Source organism: Delphinapterus leucas, chromosome 13, assembly GCF_059928025.1.
Source record: "Delphinapterus leucas isolate spDelLeu-1000000601 "Yukka" chromosome 13, BTC_Dleu_Yukka2, whole genome shotgun sequence".
NCBI classification, from domain to species: Eukaryota; Metazoa; Chordata; class Mammalia; order Artiodactyla; family Monodontidae; genus Delphinapterus; species Delphinapterus leucas.
This window is the reverse complement of record NC_143141.1, coordinates 56,691,343-56,712,328: the sequence shown is the minus strand read 5'-3', so window position 1 is coordinate 56,712,328 and position 20,986 is coordinate 56,691,343. Positions and strand designations below refer to the sequence as shown.

At 51.9% G+C, this 20,986-nt stretch overlaps 1 protein-coding gene across 2 annotated transcripts in view; it reads left to right on the top strand.

The window, feature by feature from the left end:
• Positions 1 to 20,986, top strand: part of PRKCE (protein kinase C epsilon) — a 512,296-nt gene that overhangs the window by 474,012 nt on the left and 17,298 nt on the right. For both annotated transcript variants that reach the window (XM_089923215.1, XM_022573928.3), the window contains 3 exons: positions 1,889 to 2,027; positions 7,530 to 7,718; positions 11,542 to 11,688. In XM_089923215.1, coding sequence (XP_089779341.1) covers positions 1,889 to 2,027; positions 7,530 to 7,718; positions 11,542 to 11,688 — 475 coding nt within the window. The remainder of the gene's footprint in view (positions 1 to 1,888; positions 2,028 to 7,529; positions 7,719 to 11,541; positions 11,689 to 20,986) is intronic.

Genomic DNA, 20,986 nt, shown 5'->3' with positions numbered 1-20,986 from the left:
ACACCGTCGTGCAGAGTGTGCTCTTCCTCGCTCCCAGGGTTGTTCAGAGTACGAATGTGGTTTGTAGACTACCAGGTGCTTTCCGCAGGTTGTTGTTACTGTTAGCGTGGGTGTTGCCGTGGTGATCATGGTGGGCAAGGGTAGGTCTTGGAAAGGCAACTCTATAGACTGGAGAGCGTGTAAGGGGCCCTAACTCAGCAGGGCCGTGGATCAGCCTCTCAGCCGCTCAAACGTTTGCAGGAAACCCGGCTCCCTCTCCGTTTCCTCATGTGTGTTAGGGTATCAAAGACCGGCTACTTTCACTCACCTCATCACAGTAACCCTTCACGCCAGCACATGGGGTTACAGACCAGCAAGATGACTGCACCAGGACCACAACCCAGTAGTGACTGCAACCCAGGCCACCTGCACCCGAGTCATGCTCCCCTCACTGCTCCCCTACCCCAGCCAGAGCGGAGCCTTGACCACACACGGTGGCCAGGGTAGGGACTCGGGGAGCCCTGGCCCCAAGGGCTCGGGCGCACTCTTCTTTCTGTAGTTCGCAAGCACTTGCTTAGAGCAGCACATTTTATGTGCTTTCTCTTTTCTCAAGAAGTCCCAGCTGTATGAGGAAATGGGGCCACGGGTGCAAGACAGGCTGGCCTTAGAGTGTTTCCTGCCCCACCTTTGCACTCGGGCCTGGATTCCTGACGGTGGCCGGAGTTCAAGTCCAGACGCCAGCAGGCTTGTGAGAAAGGCCCCTCTTGCTCTGTGTGCCGGGGAGTCGGCCTTCTTTGCAAGGCCCCCGCACCCCAGAGTGACTGCTGAGAGAGACCCAGGGTGAGGACCTCCATCTAGATCTTTATAGGGGACAGGTCTGGAATTTGCAGACTTGGTAGGGGAATTCTTATCCAGAACCCTAGATTCTATACGAGATCTTAGGGGAAACCCAAACTGTAAAATAGGCCATATGGAAGCTGCATTGGCTGAGGCCTGAGAACCACCCAGCTCTATGGGGCCTGGTTATTGCAACCTTCCTTCCTGCACCCAGACCCTTCCCCTGCTTGGCCTTCTTGCCCCTAAGAGACTGATCTTGCAAATGCGTCATGCGCGCTTGTGCAGGCTGGGGCTTCAGTTACCCTCAGCCCCTCAGCATGAATTTCAGACCCCCCCTTCCTGGCGTTCTGGGCTCTTCGGGTTTGGTTTCAACATGTCTGCCTTGCCTCACCATTTACTGGGACTCAGTTCTCTGGTCTCTTCACTGCCTTTTGCATGTACTCTGTTGGCCTTCCCCTCCGTCCCACCTTTTCTCTTCATGCTCTGTCCAAACCTTACCACCTAGCCAAGCTTCTCTTGAGAGTCAGTTTCCTGGCAGCCCTCCCTGCCTGCGCCAGCCATCAATGGTCTCCCTCCCCCACTCCCCCCAAAACACAGCAGCTCACATAGTCAGTGTCCTGTAAAGTAGCACCTGGTTCTTATGTGGTTTATCTGCTTCATTGGTGCCAACGTGTGTCAGTCTTGTCCCACCACCTGATCCCCATGATTAACTGATAAAGGGAGGGGCATAAGTTCCTTCTTTCTCTCTTATCAAGATCTGAATAATATGAATTTCAGCATATAGTAAGGCTTCAGTAAATAGCTCCCGACTTCTTTAAACCAAAGCAGTGTTGAGACATTCCTGAGGTTACAGAAGCTCCTCCCTCAGGCTGCAATGAATGGGGGGCACTTTTGGGGGTTGGCCATTGTGGGCAGGAGCCCTGGACTGGGGTTGGTTGTTGGCAGATCAAGCCTCCTTGAAGACTTTCCTTTCTGTAGCAGATTTCCCTGAGATGTGCATACCTCTCCACCTCAAAAAGGTCATATTGGGATGAGTGAAGCATTAACCATGTGGTTCTGGCCCATCTTACAGGGATTTGAAACTGGACAACATCCTTCTGGATGCAGAAGGTCATTGCAAGCTGGCCGACTTCGGAATGTGCAAGGAAGGGATTCTGAATGGTGTGACGACCACCACGTTCTGTGGGACTCCTGACTACATTGCTCCCGAGGTAAGACCACGGACAAAGGGCCGCCTCCACCTGTTGCCAGGGCTGAGGCCTGAGTCCATCCCCATATGCCAGGGTCATCCAGCGGTGCTGGGGAAGGCTCTGGAAAACCAGAATGGATTCCGGGGCGATTTCTGCATAAGGAAGTGGTGGTGATGGGGAGATGATGGTGAACTGAGAGTAGCAGACCATTCCCCAAAGCTGGCCAGGTCCTCCCTGAGCATCCTCTCACCCCAGTCCAGAACTACCAGCGAAACTAGGACCAAGAGACGTTTGTTGACTTGTATGATTGCTTTCATTTTTTAATAACCAGAATAAAGGAGAGCCATTGATAAAGGCAGTGATTAGCTTTATCAGCTATAATTGGCCTACAGTGAAACCAAGAAGTAGTTGCCATTTCTAGTGCAGCAGTGATTCCGCATAGCAGGCACACAGGATTGAGCCGGAAGACGAGAGTGCCTTGGCCTCATTTTAATAGAGATCAGAGATGTTCATGGTGAGCCTCGCCAATAGGTTGCCTTTCATGGGAGTTGCTTGGGTGTTTTGTTCATCATAAAGTGTTTGTTTGCCTTCAGCTTCTGCAGGTCAGTCTTGCCTAGACTGAGAGATATCTAGTGTGGTACGATTCAGATTTAAGACACAGTCTGTCATAAATACTTAATAAAAATGGTCCTGAGTGTTCTGACACATGTGAGATGAGAAGGAAGTACCAATCCCCTTTAAGCATTGTCCATGGTGGGTAGGGGTTAGCACGGCCAGATTTCATTTCCTTCCAGTGGGCATTGTTTGAGCACCTGCTAGACACAAAGCCATGTGGGGATGAAGAATTGACTAAGACCCTGGTGGCTCTCCTAAAATGACTTTGTGTCTAAAGAGAGTGACAGATAAGTAAACAATGAATTAAGCAGAATAAATAGGTACACAACACAAGACGGTAACCTCAGGGATCGGGGGGTTTCTTAGAGCACCTGGTGGATGAATTGAGTTGTAGAGAATCAGCAGGATTTCCTTTGGTGGTGTGGAGTGGGGAGCATTCCTAAAAACAGCAGGAAGGACTGGAGTGGGCGTGGGGCAGGCAAGGAGGCTCAGTATTCCTGGGCTCTGAATCCTTTAAGGCAGGGCTATGTTTCTGATCTGGGTACTCCCAAGCTCCGGCACACTAGTCAGTCTCTTAGTAATGGTTTGTTGAATGAATAAAGGAATGAGAACTTGTGATACTCCAACATGAGCAAAGACCGGGGATGAGAACATTCTTGGCCATTTTTAGAAAGGAAGCTAGTGTGGCTAGAAGAGAGGATTTCTTAGTGCTCTTAATGAACAAGATTAAGAAAAAGGACCAAGGAAAGTGGCCTTTATTCTGTAGGATCTGCGGACCCACTGAAGGTTTCCCAGTAGAAGGAGGGTCATCATCAGACCTGTCCCAGAAAGAAGACAGGCAACAGCAGTGTAGATCAGAAGCCAGAGGGTCAGGGAAGGATGGTTGAGGGTCTTTCCACAGCCCAGACAAGACACGGGGAGGCCTGAGGAGGGTCATAGAGTAAGCATGGTAATAGGTAAATTCTCACTGGAACCTCCATCTTCTAAAAGATCTGAAGAATAGAGATTTCAGTCTGTCTCTACTAGTATGTTCTCTTAGCAGGGACACTAGGAATTTAACCTCCAAGGAGAAATCATTGCAAGCAAGAGCTCTCGATTGAGACTTGCTTTTTCTACCACCTTCCTCGTTCACTCTTTATCATCAGAATGCTTGGTCCTAGGCCCTCTGTGAATTGCCAGAGTCAAAGGGTTGGCAGCCCAGTGTACTAGTCAAGGACCCGGCGCAAGATAAACATGCACTTTATGATGAACAAAACACCCACACAGCTCTCACAAAAGGCAGTGCATTGGTGAAACTCACTACGAATAACTCTGGTCTCTGTTTAGAGTGGACCCTAGACACTCTTCCTTCCCATTCTGCACTTGTGCCAACTCTGCAGCATCGCCACTCCACGCGAAATGAAATCCCTGGTCTTACTGTAGGCAAATTACAGCTGATAAGGGTATCGCTACCTTTATCAAAGGGTCATTGGGAAGATTAAATGAAATTATGCCGCTAAAGCATTTAGCACAGTGCCTGGCCCACGGTAAGTGCTGGGTCAGTGGTGGCCCCGTCACGGTCATCGTGGTCGTTGGGTTGTGCAGTGGGGTGGGAAAAGCACAGTCCTGAGAGTTGAGATTCCCGGCCCGACTTAACCACTAATGCCCCCATGTGATCTTGACCAAGTGGCAAAATGTTTTCGACCCTCAGGTTCTTCATCTTTCAAATGGGAAAATAATTCCTGCCCTACCCACCTCATCAAGCTATTTTGAGAATCTAATGAGATTAGAGCATGGAAATGCTTCAGAAAGCATAAGCCTGTATTCAAATAGGAGGGGTTGTGAGACACCTGGCTAACCCCGAAACCAGAGACACGTTCTGAGGCATTAGCTCTGCCCTGGGGCTGTTCTTCCCACGGTGTGCCCTTGGCTGACCTCCATGGCACCCCCTCTCCTTTCTCCATGCCCAGCCCCCGCTCCCCGTCAAATGGCGGCCAGCCCTCGGTAGTGCCTGGTGTCATCAGGCCCAGTGCCCACTCTTCTACCCCAGCTCTGACCCATCAAGGGGTTGGCTGCTGCACCAGGTGCCCTCCCATGGCATGTGAAGCCTTGCCCTTCTCACCAGCTCCATCCGTGACAAGGCGATTAGGAAACAGATAATTAGGGCCACGCCTAAGGGGAATTTTAGAAAAGATGCCACCCCAAATAGGAAGGCTCTGGAGGGGCCTGAGGAAGGGTGGGCAGGGCTGCTCTGTGGTTTCCCCAGCGCCATCCTGTCTGAGCACACTCAGGGCCACCTGGAGGCCACCTCCCCACCACACCGAGGAGGCACAGAACCCAGCTGTGCCACTCCCCAAGTCTGGGGGGTGGCTTCCTTAGCACCAAGGCCCTCAGAGCCCAGGAGAGAAGGGGGCATGCCCAGGAAGATACACACGGTGGGCACACCTGGCAGCCAGTCTCCCTGAGTGTTGGAACTGGGCTGGTCACAGGGGTAGGTTCAGAAAAATATAGAGCCCCCACCCTCTGGTGGCTTATGGATGCCCTGGGGAGACAGCTGACCATGAAAAAAGTAGCTCAACTGCTGGTAGTATGTGGAAAGTACCTGCCAGATCTTAGGGCAAGGGTCTTAGGGTGTCAGAGGAGAGGAGAAAAGCTGGAGAAATCCGGGAAAGCCTTCTGGAGGAGATGGGTGATAACCATGGCCTTGAAAGTGGTACCACGGTGAGCCAGGCTGGGCCGCTGGGTCTTTCAAGGTTGAGGGAGTCTTGGGTTTTGGCTTTCCCTTTGCCTTTGGAACAGAGCAGAGTTACTGGCTCCTCAGTGGAGCCTGTAGCTCTGACCTTACAGATACCCTGTGCTGACCACTGGGCTGAGACCAAAGGTCCTAACCGAGCAGCTTTACCAGCCCCAAATAATTTAAACTTGGCTGCATTTGCTCACATTCCTTTTCATTCTAAATTCTGAGGAGTCCTAAAATGTGCATGTTTTTACTGTTTTCAGAATGCTTCTGCCCATCTTTTGATTTAATCCCAAGCAATCTACAACCTCTAGAAGGGCATTTTGAGTAGACCCCAGACAGTCTAGATACTTGGGTTCAGCCTCCTCTTCCATCTTGGATTCTGAGCTGGAGCCTTGTTCTGTAACAAGTTACCTGAGAAGTTACCTGCCTGGGGTGTCCTGCAAGCTGGAATGGCCTTTGCCTACTTGGGGGGGAGTCCTCAAAATACACCCCCCTTGGGTACATGCACTCCAGCCGTGCTTCTCCACAGCCTTCACCTTTTGGAGTTCTTTATAGAATGACAGCTCTGAGAGCGGCCAGAGATGTCCTCCTGCCCACCCGCCTGTCTCTGGGCAGTACCACGCCTGGTCTTGCTCTGACTGAGCATTATTTCTGCTCTGAGCCAAACACACATCAGTGACCTGCTACATTCTATATAAACGTGGAGACCAAACCTTATAGAAGAGAAACTGGATTTAGTACCACCTTCTAATTATATAGAGCTTTGTAGTTTGCAGTAGGTTTTCAAAATCTTCCACCTTAATTAATCTTGTGAGGTTAAGCTGAGAATCTGAGCCTCATCTGATACATGAGGAAGTCAAGTGACTGGCTTGAGATCACCCAGAAATCTAATGCCAGACCTGGAGTGAAACTGGATACAACCTAGTTGATCTTCCATCTCCTTCCGGCACATGGCCAGTGCTGAAGAAAAATTGAGATGGGGCGGTTACTTGCTTTTCAAAAAGTTCTGCAGCTTCTTGACTCAGAGTAGAATTCCTCTTGTGCACTGACATTCTGATTCTGTTTGTAAAACTGCAGTCCTTACACACCGTTCTGCAGGGAGCCCATGGTGTTGAGTATTCAGCATCCTGTCATACGTGCATGTAACCTAAGTGACTTTGACTCCACACACTTGGTCAGAGAGAGAAAAGAGAGGCAGAGAATGTAGATAAGAAAAATGGCCAACGTCAAAGATAAAATGCACCAGACAACCAAGGAGAGGATTTGATTTGAGATCTTGGAATAGGGAGAATGTTTATGGAACACCTCAAATAAAAAGAAGCGGGTCTGGGGCTTCCCTGGTGGCGCAGTGGTTGAGAGTCCGCCTGCCGATGCAGGGGACGTGGGTTCGTGCCCCGGTCTGGGAGGATCCCACATGCACGGAGCGGCTGGGCCCGTGAGCCATGGCCGTTGAGCCTGCGCGTCCGGAGCCTGTGCTCCGCAACGGGAGAGGCCACAGCAGTGAGAAACCCGCGTACCTAAAAAAAAAAAAAAAAAAAAAAAAAAAAGAAGGGGGTCTGGGGCATTATAGAGGCAAGAAAACAAGGATTCATCAACGAGCCGCAGGAAAGTCATGGGTCTTTTCTCAGAATATGCAAAAGCATAGTGGTCCTTTATGATTGGAACACGAATGGGTGGGGAGATTTATTAACTCTAGTTTCTCTTCCAAGAGCCCAGGCCTCCGTAAATTCAGCATTGTCACCATTTAAAGAGGACTAAGATTCTGCTCACCCTTCCACTCAGTGAGCCGTGCCCTGGGCTGAGCGTGCAATGGGAGACCCAAATTTGCTGCACGCACTCACTCACCCCAATTTTAGTGTCAAAAATGTGCACAGCTTTTTATGTGGCCCTCAGTTCAAGTCAGGAACTTCATCTGGTGCTCAGGCAAAGAAGCAGTCTGTTCCCCCTGGAAGACAGACTGTGGGTATTGGTTTTTGAAAGCTGGCCCCCAACATGGTGCCTCCCAAACTCAATTTTCACTCAACTTGCTGATTTAGAACCTAATTTTATGTAAGGCAGCTCCGCCCTACAAAGGAGCAAGCTGGAAATAGAGACGCGCGTCTTCCCACGTCTGGTGGGGGCTGGTGGCGCAGGTGTAGCCACGGAGGGCAGCTTTCGGTGGACACTGACATTGCCCGTCTCCCAAACAGATCCTGCAGGAGCTGGAGTATGGCCCCTCGGTGGACTGGTGGGCCCTGGGGGTGCTGATGTACGAGATGATGGCTGGTCAGCCCCCCTTCGAGGCCGACAACGAGGATGATCTGTTTGAGTCCATCCTCCATGACGACGTGCTCTACCCCGTCTGGCTCAGCAAGGAGGCCGTCAGCATCCTGAAAGCTGTGAGTCACTGGCCCTCACCCACTTTCTGCTCCCCTGGCTTTCCCACCTCTCTCCCCGCCCACTCCTCCTTTCTCTCTCTCTCTCTTTCTCTCTCTCTCTCTCGCTCTCTCTCTCTCTCTCTCTCTCTCCCCCACCTCTGCTCACTGCTGAACAGAAGGGGCAGAGGGCAGTCACCGCTGGGAGCTCAGGCCCACTGCACCCGCTCCTGCCAGAAATGGGGTCTGGGACAAATTACCGTTCTTGTGGGAAAGGGACACCATGTCTGTGTTTCCCGAGGAAGGCTCCATGCACCTGGGTCCTCCGGTGCTGTAGAGGGGTCAGAGCCAACCCCTGCTCCACTGGGGTTACCCCTGCTGCTTGCACTCTGGGGGCTGGACCCTCCTTCCTCACCTGCCACCCATGGCCTGTCTTCCTCCGGGGCCTACAGTGGGGGAGGGAAGGGAGGCATTGTGCACCTGTGTCCGCGACAGCATCACTGATCAAAAAAGATGCGTAGACTCAAGATCCCTGTGGCCACGCTGGATCCAGATGTAATAGAGAGACTGCCCCCCCACCCCCCGCCAACAAATAGCCCCTCACAGGTGACAATGCTTAGTACGTGCTCAGCATACCCGTTGCTGCATTGTAAGACACTTGTACTGTGGCAAGTAAGTGAAGTTACCTGTCCCCCTTGGAATGCTGGGGGAGCTGAGGTGCACGAAAGGTAAGCAGACAACCTTACCTGGGAACAGTCACCCCGCTGGGCTGAGGCCATGACAGCCCAGGAATCTTGACTTCCGGTCCTGGCTCCTTTCGCCCATCAGAATGCCCCAAAGTTCAGAGTTGACGTGCCTCAGTCACAGAATTTGCCATATCCAAGTACCCGCTCTGCCGAGATTTAGTTTTGTTTTTTCAATCAAGTCCCCAAATCTACCTAATTATATGTATTTTATAAAGAAATGTTATATATCTATCATAAATGGAAAGGGTATCACTTGTCATAATTAATTAACATAAATTGTCCCATGAAAATGGTAAAAATGACCTAAAATCATTTCGCAGGCATCTGGCAGGGGACATGTATCATGTTTTGGAAAATGCCACAGCAGAACATGTTGCTTCTTTCTGCAGTTCATTTTTGCCTTCCTCTTCCCTTCTTTCCCTCACCTCATCTCTTTCCTCCCTTCTGCATCTCGTTCTCTTTCCCTCCCTCCCTCCCTCCCATTCACTGATTCAACGAACGACCATTTGTTGAGTGTTTCCAGTGTGCGGGGCTTTGTGCTAGATGCTGAGTAAGCACTGGTGAGTGTAACAGCCGTCATCCCTGCCTTGTGGAGATTGTGATCCAGCAGGAGAAGGTGGGCGATAAATAAAAAACACATCCATATGTGGTCACAATTGGGATAAGAGCAGTGAAGGAAGCAAACAGAGCATGCTCATTCACTCATTCACTTATTCAACACATATGTATTGGGCATCTAGGATGGGCCAGACACTATACCAGGTGCTGGCTAAGGAAAAACCTGTAGCACCTAAGGCAGCCAGAACACCCCCAGCAGAGCTGGTCACTCTCCCTGGGCACTGAACACCAGCCTGACACATTTCCCTGTGAGCCCCCTGCTGGCACCCAAGGTGGGCCCTTTCATTATGGATGACCTAGAGCAATGGTCTTCAACTAGGGGTGATTGTGTCCCCCATCATCCCCCAGAGACATTTGGCAAGGTCTGGAGATGTTTTTAGTTGTTACAATGTGGAGGGGAGGGGTGCTATTGGCATCTAGGAGGTAAAGCCCAGGGGTGCTGCTAAACATCCTGTACTGCACAGGACAACCCCCAAACAAAGAAGTGTCCAGTCCAAAATGTCATTAGCACAGAGATTCAGAAGAGGCCGTGCCTGTGTCAGCTGGTTGGTGAGGGTGAAGTCTCTGGGAAAAGAGAAGAGCCTCTGGCTCGGGGTCAGCTTCCTGAGAAGCTAAAACCTGTATGTTTATCTGTAGCCCTGATACTTCCCCTCCCAGAAGCGGGAGGACAGGAAGAGCTGAGGGAGCAAGGAGAAGTCTTCTACTCCCTTGGCCTTGGAACACTTCACTTCCTCACATTGTCACCTGATTCTAGGGCCAGGCCAGGTTTTCCATGACTCTGGCCACTGATCTGTGTCTCTGAGGGCTGCTGCCTACACGCAGAACTCTCCAGAAGGCCATTTGCACCAGAGAGTTATGCAGTGCACAACCTGTGCAACAGTAATGGCAGTCCTGCTGCCTCCCTTCCTCAGCATTGTGCCCTGAGGCCCAGCCTTCAACCCGCTGTTCACTCATCTCAGTGTACTGAGTGCACAGTGGGAGCCAGGCACTGAGCAAGATGCTGGGAAGATAGAACTGATTCCTATATCATAGAGCTCACCAAGGAGAAGAGATGTTTAGACAAATTATAATTTAAATAAATGAGAAGCATGGTGTCTTAGATGTCCACAGAGTGAATCTGGGGAGGCTTCACAGAGGAGGCAGCATTTTGACTATTTCTTAGAGGATAGTTAGGGGCTAGAGAGGGGCCTTGGACCAGGCAAGTAAAGGATGCAGAAGGCGAGCGAGAGAGACTGGCTACAGACTGAGTAGTTTGTGTGTGCCAAACTAAGGGGTATGGACTTTATCCTGTGGGCGATAGGAATCGGGTGTGTAAGCAGCGGTGACCTCTGCCAGCTGTTCGATTAGAAGGATGAAGTGTGTTGGCACCATTCCTAACCCCTCACTCTCTCGTCCATGGCTCCCCTGCCTTTCAGGGGTGCCAGGCAGGAGGCAGGAGGAGGTTCCTACTGCCCAGGAGAACCTCGCTTGCTGACAAAGCCTAAAACGCTATCATTAGAGATTTATCCCTTTGGATTATAATTTGTCCTCTTAGGTTCCTTTGTTTAAATCTAAACTTTCAGCCTTCACCCCATGAAATATAATACTCAGTCTCTGACACACATGCACACACACACCCCTACCTTTATTCTGGGTGGCTATCAGAAATATTTCCACCTACCAGCACTGATTTGTTTCAAGGTTATGTTACTATACGTCTGTTCAGTGAAATTAACATTTGCCATCAGGACTGACTCATTTAACAGGAATAATCATTTCACCTGAGTGTGTGAGGTCACAAGACACCAGCCAAAAAGTCCAAAACACATCAATGTGTTTTTGACAGACAGGCATTGAGAAGAAGTAAGCCTTTCTTTTTCTTGTTTTTTATCTGTTAATCTATGTGGGGGTTTGTGCTAGAGATTACAAAGTCAAATTTTTTTTAAAAAGTAGGAGGGCCTGGGTCCAGGAAAAGGAAAGAGGAGGAGGTGCCTTTGATAACTGACCTTTACATGAATATCTGATCTTCTTTCCTTCCCTCAAAAAGCACTGCTGACCTCTCAGTGTGAGTTTATCAGACCTCAGTCTCCCTGATGAGAAGACTTGAGAATCTGAGGGGGAATCAGAGGGTTAGAGAGTCTGAACTCCTAATCCTGACTTGATACCTTGCTGGCTGTTTGACCTTGGCCAAGTTAATTAACTTCTCTGTGCCCCAACTACCTCACTTATAAAGTAGGGATCATGATAGTACCTCAGAGGGTCACGCTGGATGAAATGAATCAATGCGTGTATATGTAATACTACGTGTAGAACGGTGGCTGGCGCAGAGTAAGTTCTGCGTAAGAATTAAAGAGCACCCTGAGGGGCAGAGCCCCCGAAATTGTAGAAAGTGGGCTTGGGAGGTGATGCTACAGATGCTGCCTTGGCTGAGTTCCGTCTTCCCCTCACAGCCTGTGCCTGCCGGGCCTTTGTCACTGATTCCGTCTCTCTCCTCATCCCCGCAGTTCATGACCAAGAACCCTCACAAGCGCCTGGGCTGTGTGGCGGCACAGGACGGCGAGGATGCCATCAAGCAGCACCCGTTCTTCAAGGAGATCGACTGGCTGCTCCTGGAGCAGAAGAAGATCAAGCCGCCCTTCAAACCTCGAATTGTAAGTAGGCCATGAGCTCGTTCCACGGCGCGGGCGGGCCTGGTTCCCATGCGCAGAGATGGGGGTCTGGGCACATTTTACAGCCAAGATGACAAGGGCAGGAGGTCGCCAAGAGGCCCCCTAAAAGAGAGTCTCCTCGGCCCTGGGAGTTTACTGTCGAAAACACATAACCGATAGCGGTAACCAAGGTGATGATTTATATGGGACACAGAAGAACCTTTTGCAGCTTAATCAAATTTTATTTATCTTGATCAAAAATTATAGATGATACGGGTTTTTCCATGTGTGGTAGCAATATAAGGTTTCCTTATAGATAAGCTTTTTTTAAAATGAGTCAATTTAAAGAAAAATGTTAAGTAACTAATTGTTGCAGTCATTCTGTGGAGCGAGCACAGAGCGTGAAGCTGAGGCTCAGAGATTTGCCATTTGCGGAAGACTGTCCCCCGGGCTGCCCATGGGTGCTGGCTCTATAAGATGCTGTTTCTTTGGGCCACATCTCTGCCCTCTCTGATCCACGCTCCCTTCTGCCTTCGCTCCAGCCTCAGCACACACTCCTTCCAGGTTCTTGTGCTCATGCCAGTCGGAGGAGGGTGCAGTAAAGGGTGTTTGAAGCTCAGAGGTTGGAAAAAGGAATAGGCCTGTCGATTCCGGGCTTAACTCAGAGACCGTGTTGTGGCAGTGACCTTCTGCTGGAAGGGGAGAGGGCCGGCGGTGCTCTCCTTAAAATTAGAGAGAGAGAGTGGGTGTGGGTGTGCATGCGTGTGCATGTGTGTGTTTGTGTGTGAGGGGGGGAGATTCTTATCTCTGTTGGATCCTAGCCCAAGGAGGCAGTCATTTAGACTGAAACTTTGGGTAGCCAGCTGGGTAGCGTCCTGGGAGCGAGGGAGGGTGTGTAACATAGGAAGTTATAGGGCAGAGCCCCAGAGTCGTGGGGCTGGGGTCTCGGGCAGGGAAGAGATTATCCATTCGGCCCTCAGTCACCCCACATTCTGTCAGAGGACCCCTTCTTCCTCACTTCCAAGTACAGAAAAGACCCTCCTGTGCTTAGGGAATCATCAGAGAGGAAATCTACTGTATTCCAAGACATTTTCTGGGGGGCAGTGGTTGAGAGTGCGGTGCTTCTCAGAAATGTTTCATGTTGGGGGTAGCTCGCAGCTGAAGGGTGTGGTCCAGGCCTCAGCCAGATGCGAGTGTGGCGGGTGAACGGTCCCTGGACACTCAGTCCTGTCTCCATTCCTCGTCTGCTTCCTTCTTGGGTGCTCATGATTTTCACTGGCTGGCGCACAGCCTGGAGCCGGCTAAATTCAGCTTTACCTTCTTTCTTTGCTAGCATCACCCACGGTTCTGGGGCCTGTCGCGCCAAAAGCCCGTGCTGTGGGCTCGGGACAGGGCTCACCGCGTGTACCAGCCTGCCTGAAGGCCGCCCCACCCCATCCCGAGGGTCTCTGAAGGTGGCCTTTAAGGACAAGATGAGCTGACAAGGTTCCCCAGACAAAGTGAGGGGAAGCAGGAGACCAGAGGCCAGGCAGAGGAGGAGAAACCAAAGACTCAGATCTGAGGGTGAGATGTTATTTTAGGTTCAATCTAACTTAATCAACCCAAAGAAACTTGAGACGTAGAACTGAGTAAGGAATCCAGGCCCAACAAGCAGGAACCTGGGACGAGAGCAGGGACCAATCGGCCAGTGCTGGTCTGCAAGATGACTTGGACTCCAGTCTAGACACCAGCTCAACAAAAGGACTGGACACTAGCCTTGTGGGGGGGAGGGGGAGGACTTGAGGAGCAGCTTTCTCCCGGGGATGCAGCCTGGAGGGGACAAGTGCCAGGGGACCATCAGCAAAGTGTGTGAAGGGAAGAGGGGCCCTGGATGGGACAGAGGCAGACTTTGCCGAGAGGCCACAGGGAAGCAAGGAATTCGGGAAGCTCTTTGTGATAAAAGGCGCAAGGAAGCTCTAAAGGATGGATTCGCAGAGGAGGGTCTCTCACTGGGGTAGAATAGTGGCAGATCATCACTCAGATCCAGTGCAGGTGATTCCTCTGAGATGGCCAAAGACCCGAGTAGCTCTGGTCTCCAGGAGCTCTTCCCAAAGCCCTAGCAATGCCAGGGGCTCCTCAGTGGGGCTTCCACCCTCCAGTCTGAACTCTGAGCCCAGTGAAAATGCAGACCTGAGCGGAGTGACACTTTGAGCAGTCCCTGGCTTCCCTGGAGTAAGGGGAGGGCAGGAAGGACAAGTGTGAGATGTCTGTGGACCTGCAGGATGGGCAAGGAACCAGACAGAGGAAGGGGGAGGAATGAAGCGTGAACCAGGAGGCCGAGCAGGTGACCCAGTCCGCTACCCTAGAGCTGCCCCTGGCCAGAGGTGCAGGTGCTCCTGCGGTCAGGGGGTGACGGCCCCCCAGGAACCAGCAGTAGAAGCCCATCCTGTGGGTCAGGTGGGACTGCCTCTCTACCTAGAGCACAAGGGCCCTGTGCTTCCCTTCCCAGGGCCTCCCGAGGGTCCCCAGCCTGGGACCAGAGGGCAGGACTCTGCTTGCTTCCTTCGCTGAGGGGCTCAAGTAGGCTTCCAGGGGCCGTCCAGGAGCTCCCACCAAGTTCAGAACTGTCTTAGCATTCCTAAAGACTGAGTTCATCATTGCCTTGGAAATCATCCTCTGTGCATGTTCCTCCTCGCCCCCCACAGACCTCCAGAGTCATCCTCAGCACTGTTGGGGGTCAGGGGAGAGGGCATTTATTTGGTTGGTGTGAATTCAATTTGGAGGAGAGAATTAGAACATCCAGAGGAAGGGTAAGAAGGGAAACTTTGTGTTATGTGTGTGTACAAGAGGTGTTTCTGGTCGCATTTGGAGCTGAGTAATGTTGATCCATACTGAGCTCTCGGCTACAGGTCATTCAAGAAGTATTCAGGTTATTTAGATCTCTGATCACAACTATATCCTTGGGACTAGAGACTTCTCTCCAGAGAAACACTGAAATCGGAAAAGAAAAGAATAGTCTTCATCTAGTTAGCAGGTTGGAAAGGTGTCCCGAATCTGTCCCCTCAATGAGAACTCGTTTCTGAAACATGTTCATGGCACCACCCTGAGTCATCTGTGGGCTTGTGTACAGCAGAAACAGATTTTAAGTTGAATTAAAGCCCACTGCAGTGGCGGACATACTGTGTTTCTCATCTCTAAAAGCCCTGTAAGGCCAATGTGAAAAGTCACACAGACGTTTATAAGCCATCACCCCCCTCTAACCATCTCAGGACTCACCACGGGGGTGTGGGACTGCCTGGCTCAGATGCCAGGGGTGAGCATGGCTCTGTGCTCCAAAAGCAGGGTCAGCCTCACCCCCAGACAGAATAGATGGCCACACACAAGAGGTCATTGGAGAGACACTGGGAAGCTGAGGTATGTCTCCACAGAAGTCATCTTCTGTTCACGGGGCAGGGAGTTCCAACACAGGACAGGCTTCCCGTGGGCTTCAGGTATCACATAACTTGAGGATACATCAGATGCCTTCCAAGGAGAGCAGCAGAAGAAAGGTTTTGTCGGAGGGAGGAAAGAAAACTGGTCTGGAGCCTGACATTGGGAACAAGTGGCCAAGATGGTGGGTCGCAAGCAGCCAGGGATGGTGTGAGTTTCTTAGATCTTAGGGACAGACTCCGAGTTAAAGGAAAGCCACTGTGAGAAGGAAGGAGACAAGTCTATGAGCAGGCATCTCCAGCCATGCTTCTTGGTGGTGGCCTGGAGAAGACACTGGGCGTGAGTTTTAGCAGCAAGGAAAGCGATGCACAGACTCCCCTATCTCATGGGGCTGAAGAGCCCCAGGGCGTTCGGTCGAGGTCCTGGGGCTCGTGAGGGAACTCCAGGGCTTGTCTTGCTTCCTACCCATGCCCCGCTGACGTCACACCAGGATACCACTAGTGCCCAGGATCCTTCTGAGTAGCTGCTCTCCACTCCTCAGCTGGCCCTACTGAATCTGAGCACCCTGGGGGGCATCCTGCCTGTCTGATTCAGGAAGGAGTTGGTTTTGTCTGGCTGGGGGGAGACTGGGTGAGGTCATGTCATCCAGTCTAGGAGTTACGAAGAGACAAGACGTAGTGGCCTATTTTCCACAGCTCCTGACCGTCCCCACTCCCCCGCACAGACGGAGCCCCTCCACAGCTGGTGGGCACAGCAGGCCTGCACTCTGCCCAGGTTGGCTCAGCTGGGGGCAGGGGTCCCTGGATCACCCCCACAGGGGCTGAGGATATGGCAGGAGAACAGCTCCCAGGCCTGGTTTCCATCCCCTCTGCAGGAAGCCTCGCCCCTCTAAAGATATCACCCAGGACACTGTCCAGATTCGTAGCTGGAATTTGGCCTCTGGGCAGGTTCCATCCCGTACTTCAGTTGGCTGCTGTCCCCTCCAGGCCTTTGCCTTCTTGAGATGTTTGCTGAGCTGAGACTTCTGCTCCCTGGCGCCTGAGCCTCCGTATCTAACCACTGCCCTGACTCGCCAGCTGTCAGTATTCCACTGGGTTTCCTGCCTACAGCTTTTCATCCCTTTGCACTAACCCCACCCCAGGACATTTTTCAGTGGCTTTTGCTTCTGCGTGGAGATCTCCTTCTCATCTTTCCTCCCAGCTGTCTTATCTTGTATATTCTCCCTCCTCCACTTTCCTTTTTATGCTCCTCCCGTCCACCCTTTATCCACCCACATACGCGACTGACCGTTGCACAAGCAGTGTGCCATCAACACCAAACCAGAGACTCGCTCTGGTTTGCGCTCGTGCGCTCAAATCAGTTTTCTGGGGGTGGCTTGCTTCAGAGCAAGGGCATACAGCAGTGGACAGGTGGGGGAATAGAAAAGCCAGCGAGGCTGGCTCCATGGCCTTTGATGCTGGAAAAAGTCGCCAAGCATAGAATTCACTGGTCTATCCCGCTGGGGATTTGGTTCCAAAATGGCGGCGTCATTTGCTGCCCTTGAAAGTAGCCCATTTAGCTTTAGTGTTGCCGTGGGGCTTGCCTTCCTTGGGGACTGCAGGGGAGAGAAGTGATGTGTTTGGTGTGGTTGAAGGGCATCATCCAACCTTGTAGATCTTGGAGGTATTTTGCTCACTCCTGGCTTCTCTCCTGCACACACCTCCCCCGCCCCAAACGCATTAGGCTCTGAGATTATGGCTCCTGGGGCTTCGGCGCTGGAATGGGGGGGAAGCCAGCAGAGGAGGGAGAGGTCTGCCTCCCCAGCAGCCTAGCTGTCCTCAGTGAAAGCCAAAGCTAATGAGGGAAATGCCAGCCAAGTAAACTTCTCTTTGTGTACGTGTTCTCTCTTTTCAAGTTTGCTTCAGTGTGAAAGTCCCTCTTTAAGGTAAGGCCTCCAGAGTGGGGAGTCTTTCCAGGTAGGTGAGCCCTCAGGCCGGGTGACACGGAGGCCCCTTTCAACCTCATGATCTGTTCCATCCAGCCATCCACACTGCATGGCGGGACCCCCAAGGGAGGCCTTTCCTGCATGCTCCTGCATGACTGGGCTGTGCTGAGAGAAAAGTGGGAAGTGGGCCTGAGACCCTCACACCCTCACCAACTCAGCGGCCGGAGGAGGAGCCCTGCCGAACAGGCAGCCCCTTCCCCTAAAGCCAGCCCACTGGCCAAGGGACCTCCTGAAAGCGTGAACCATGAAGACAGAGCCCCGGGGACCATGAGAGGCTGTCCTCATCTTCCACCTGGCAGAGCAGGAATGGGGCCCAGTCGGTCCCTGCAGACATGTGAGGACATCCCGCTGGCCTGTGTCCGTGCCAGAGTGAGAGCCCTTAGCCTCCGAGAGGCTGCAGGGTCCCGCCAAGAGCCAGGATGCTGGCCCGGGGCTGGAGGGCATGGGAGAAGTCCAGGAACCTGTTTTTAGTAGTTGGCCCAGGTGATGGCATGGAAAAGTGGACAGGGCACTCGCTTTCACCCCAGAGAGACCTGGGTAGGAATAAAATTGCTGTCCCAGGATAGTCGTGTGAACCTGGGAATTCACTTCCAGCCTCCTGGAGCCGCGACCTCCTTATGTGTAAAATGGGGTTGAGAATACCCGCTCACAGAATTACTACAGGGTTAGCTTACAAACCTCAGATGTTTTGCATACTACAGATTCTCAATAAATTTTAGTTCCTGTCTCTCCATTCATCACCCCCAACCCAGCCTGTTAAAGCCCCTCTCCCTCTTATCCCAAGACTCCAAGAATCAAGAGTTAAGGATTGCAGGAGGTGGTGTGGTATTTGGAGGCTGGGGTGTGGAATCAGATGCAGCCAGGTTCTGATTGTGGCTTTAGGATCTTGGGAAAGTCACCTCATCTCTCTGAGCCTCAGTCTGCTGATCCATAGAATGGGGATGATAAAATCTACCACACTGGATTGCTGTGGGGAGAGGAAAAGCTAATGATGTGAGATGATCAGGAGAGCCCTTCACACACAGTGAGTGCTGGGGATGGCACTGATGCTGTCAGTGATGGAGACAGTGGGGGCTCTAAGCTGAGGGAGGCCGGTCTGGACAATATTTCTGTCCCAAAGGGGTGGAGGGGCCAGGAGTTCAGATGACGGATGACACCCTGTGCTCAGGGGAACAGCCATCCATTACAGGGCAGAAAGGCAGAGACAGGCGGAGAACACAGTTCAGGCTCTGCCCGAGAGCCTCCTGGGCTTAATTCTGGCACAGCCACTGGTCTGAGCTGGGAGAGTACTAGAAAGGAGGCGCTGCAAGACAGTTACTCACCCCAGATGCCGATATTCCCAGTCCTTTGCCCCTTGGAAGACCCCCAAGGTTCCCCAACTTTTTTTCTGTGAACTTGCTCACCAGCTTTACTCTCCTTGCCTTTGGTCTCGGCAGTGTTTTTGCTGAGCAGGGCTGTGTGACTCTGAGTGCCCCAGCCCTGAAATGGTAGCAGTCACAGCTTCCCAAGTATTTCTAAGCTAAGCAGCCTCAGTGGGGCGTCCTCGACTCTACACAAGAGATTACTCCATCAGGGAATTCTGACTGCAGGAGCGTCTCTGTGGCCAAGGGCTGGAGGGCCCACCTGTGCTTTACTTTAGTCCTCCCAGCACCCACCCCAGGGGAGGGATCTGAGCCCTAGGCTGGGCATTTCCATAAGCTCCAAAGTTTTTATTTATGACTTAATAGCTGTGAGGTTGGGATTCGCCTTCATGGATTCACCAAACTAGTGTATATTGAATTGAATCTCCTCCCTGCCCCGTGGACACTTAAGGTAACACACACATCCTACCTGGGAGCGTGGGACCTAGTAGGCTGTGCCTGATCGAAAGTGGGGAGAGCAGGGGCCATCGGAGAAGGTTCTCGAGAGTTGCTGGATCTTGGCAGAGAAAGCCAGGAAGGGTTAGGAAGAGACAGCTACACGGGACAAGGCATGAAAGAGAGAAGGGAAAGGCAGGATTCAGATCAGCTCTTCTTAATGGGTATTTAGTGAGCACGTGCTCTGTGCCTTCTGGGAAGGCCTGGAGGGGGAGGTAAACATAGAAGAAAAGAATCCCCTGCGAACACAATCACGTTCACGTCACCGCGTGACGTGAGGCGCTTAGATGGCAGGAGGAGATAACTGAACACGAAATACTTGAAGAATACCAGGCAATGGGATAAAATTCAGGATTTGACTTTGGGAGGGGAGTCTTGAGGTTTGCCTGTTGAGGTTAGAGGACGGAACGGGAGAGATGGCACGAAGAAGATGGCCTCCCCAGTCAGGCCTCTGTGGGTCACAGGAGCCACTTCCCACCCGAGGTCTCATAGAAGATCTTGTCCAGAAGGGCCACGTAGCTGGATGAGCAGTGCCCTCCTGCCTGTCTCTGCAGAGAAGGCTACAGGGTGGTCCTGCAGCCGGGGGGCGGGGGGGCATAGTGGTCAGAGGCTGGATAATGTGCGTCAAAGTAAAAGCAGATGGAATCTCAAGCTTTTCCCATGGAGGGGCTGCGTCCTCCAGCCCTCAAGCCAGCATTTGCTCTTTGAAGGGTGTAGGCACCAAGGGACATTTTGCCACCTGACAGGGTTCCCCCGTCCACACCAGCCTACAAGTCCAGGACCTTGAAACTCCAGGGCTGCATCTGTCATAGCGGAGGGAAGCTCTTGGAAACCCAGTTTTGCATCTCGGGCGATCAGTGCCCTGTTTACTCCCCATTGTTTGTGCTGGGATAAGGGGTGATAACAGAATTGGACTTGGCCTCAGCTTGACGCTCAAACGTTATTCTAGAGTTCCAGGGTCTAGCAAACACACATTGGGTTTGTGAAGCTTCATTAAGGTTGTTCATCAACCTCAGTCTCTTCAAAGAGAGAAGACCTGGCTCACAGGCCTGCATCTTTTGGAGCCTGCATGCTATTCGGGTCCCTCCTTTCTGAGACCTACTCCACCCCCAAAGGGGTTTTCTTGAGCACAGAGCTTGGATGTCAGTGGAGTATTTCAGGTGTGTGAGCCCAGCTAGGCGTGGAGGAGGGTCCAGAATGATGGGGACAGTGAAATAAGATCATTGCCTGAAGTAGGGAGATGAGCAGATAAGACTGGAGTGGGGACTGTCAGCTGAGATGACTTAGAAAATAAACCAGACCTTGACTGGGAGCTTCAGCCGCTCCTTCCTTCTCCCCGCAAGCAACTGGCACCTCCCCTAGTGTTGGAAACGACAGGATTGATGGTCTTCCTGGGGAGGTGTGGCAGATTCAGGCTACAGGTACCCAGGTACCTAGGATGTGGGTGTTCCACTGAATGATCCAGAATACCCTCACCCCAAAACAGGAGATTTCCGAACTTAGCCCCGACTCTGTATCACAGGCAGTGAGCTAAGAGGAAAACACTGGACGGGGCTGGGTCCAGGTCCCTGCTGTGAGAGCCTGTGAAACCCTGAACAAGGCACTGAATCTCTCTGCTCCTTTCCTGTAAAGTGAGGGACTTGCATTGTCCCTAAGGTTTCTCCCAGCCCCAGGCACTCTGTGTAAACGTGCTCCATGAGGGCAGGGATGTGTGCAGGTTTTGAATCAACTTTTATTATAATAACATTTACAGAGCTGAAAAGTTACCTGTTTAAAGTGTCCATTTTTTTTAATTTATTTTGAGGTACGCGGGCCTCTCACTGTTGTGGCCTCTCCCATTGCGGAGCACAGGCTCCGGACGCGCAGGCTCAGTGGCCATGGCTCACGGGCCCAGCCGCTCCGCGGCATGTGGGATCTTCCCGGACCGGGGCACGAACCCGTGTCCCCTGCATCGGCAGGCGGACTCTTAACCACTGTGCCACCAGGGAAGCCCTAACGTGTCCATTTTGATGCATTTTAACAAACCTATGTAACCACCGGCTCATGTATGTAA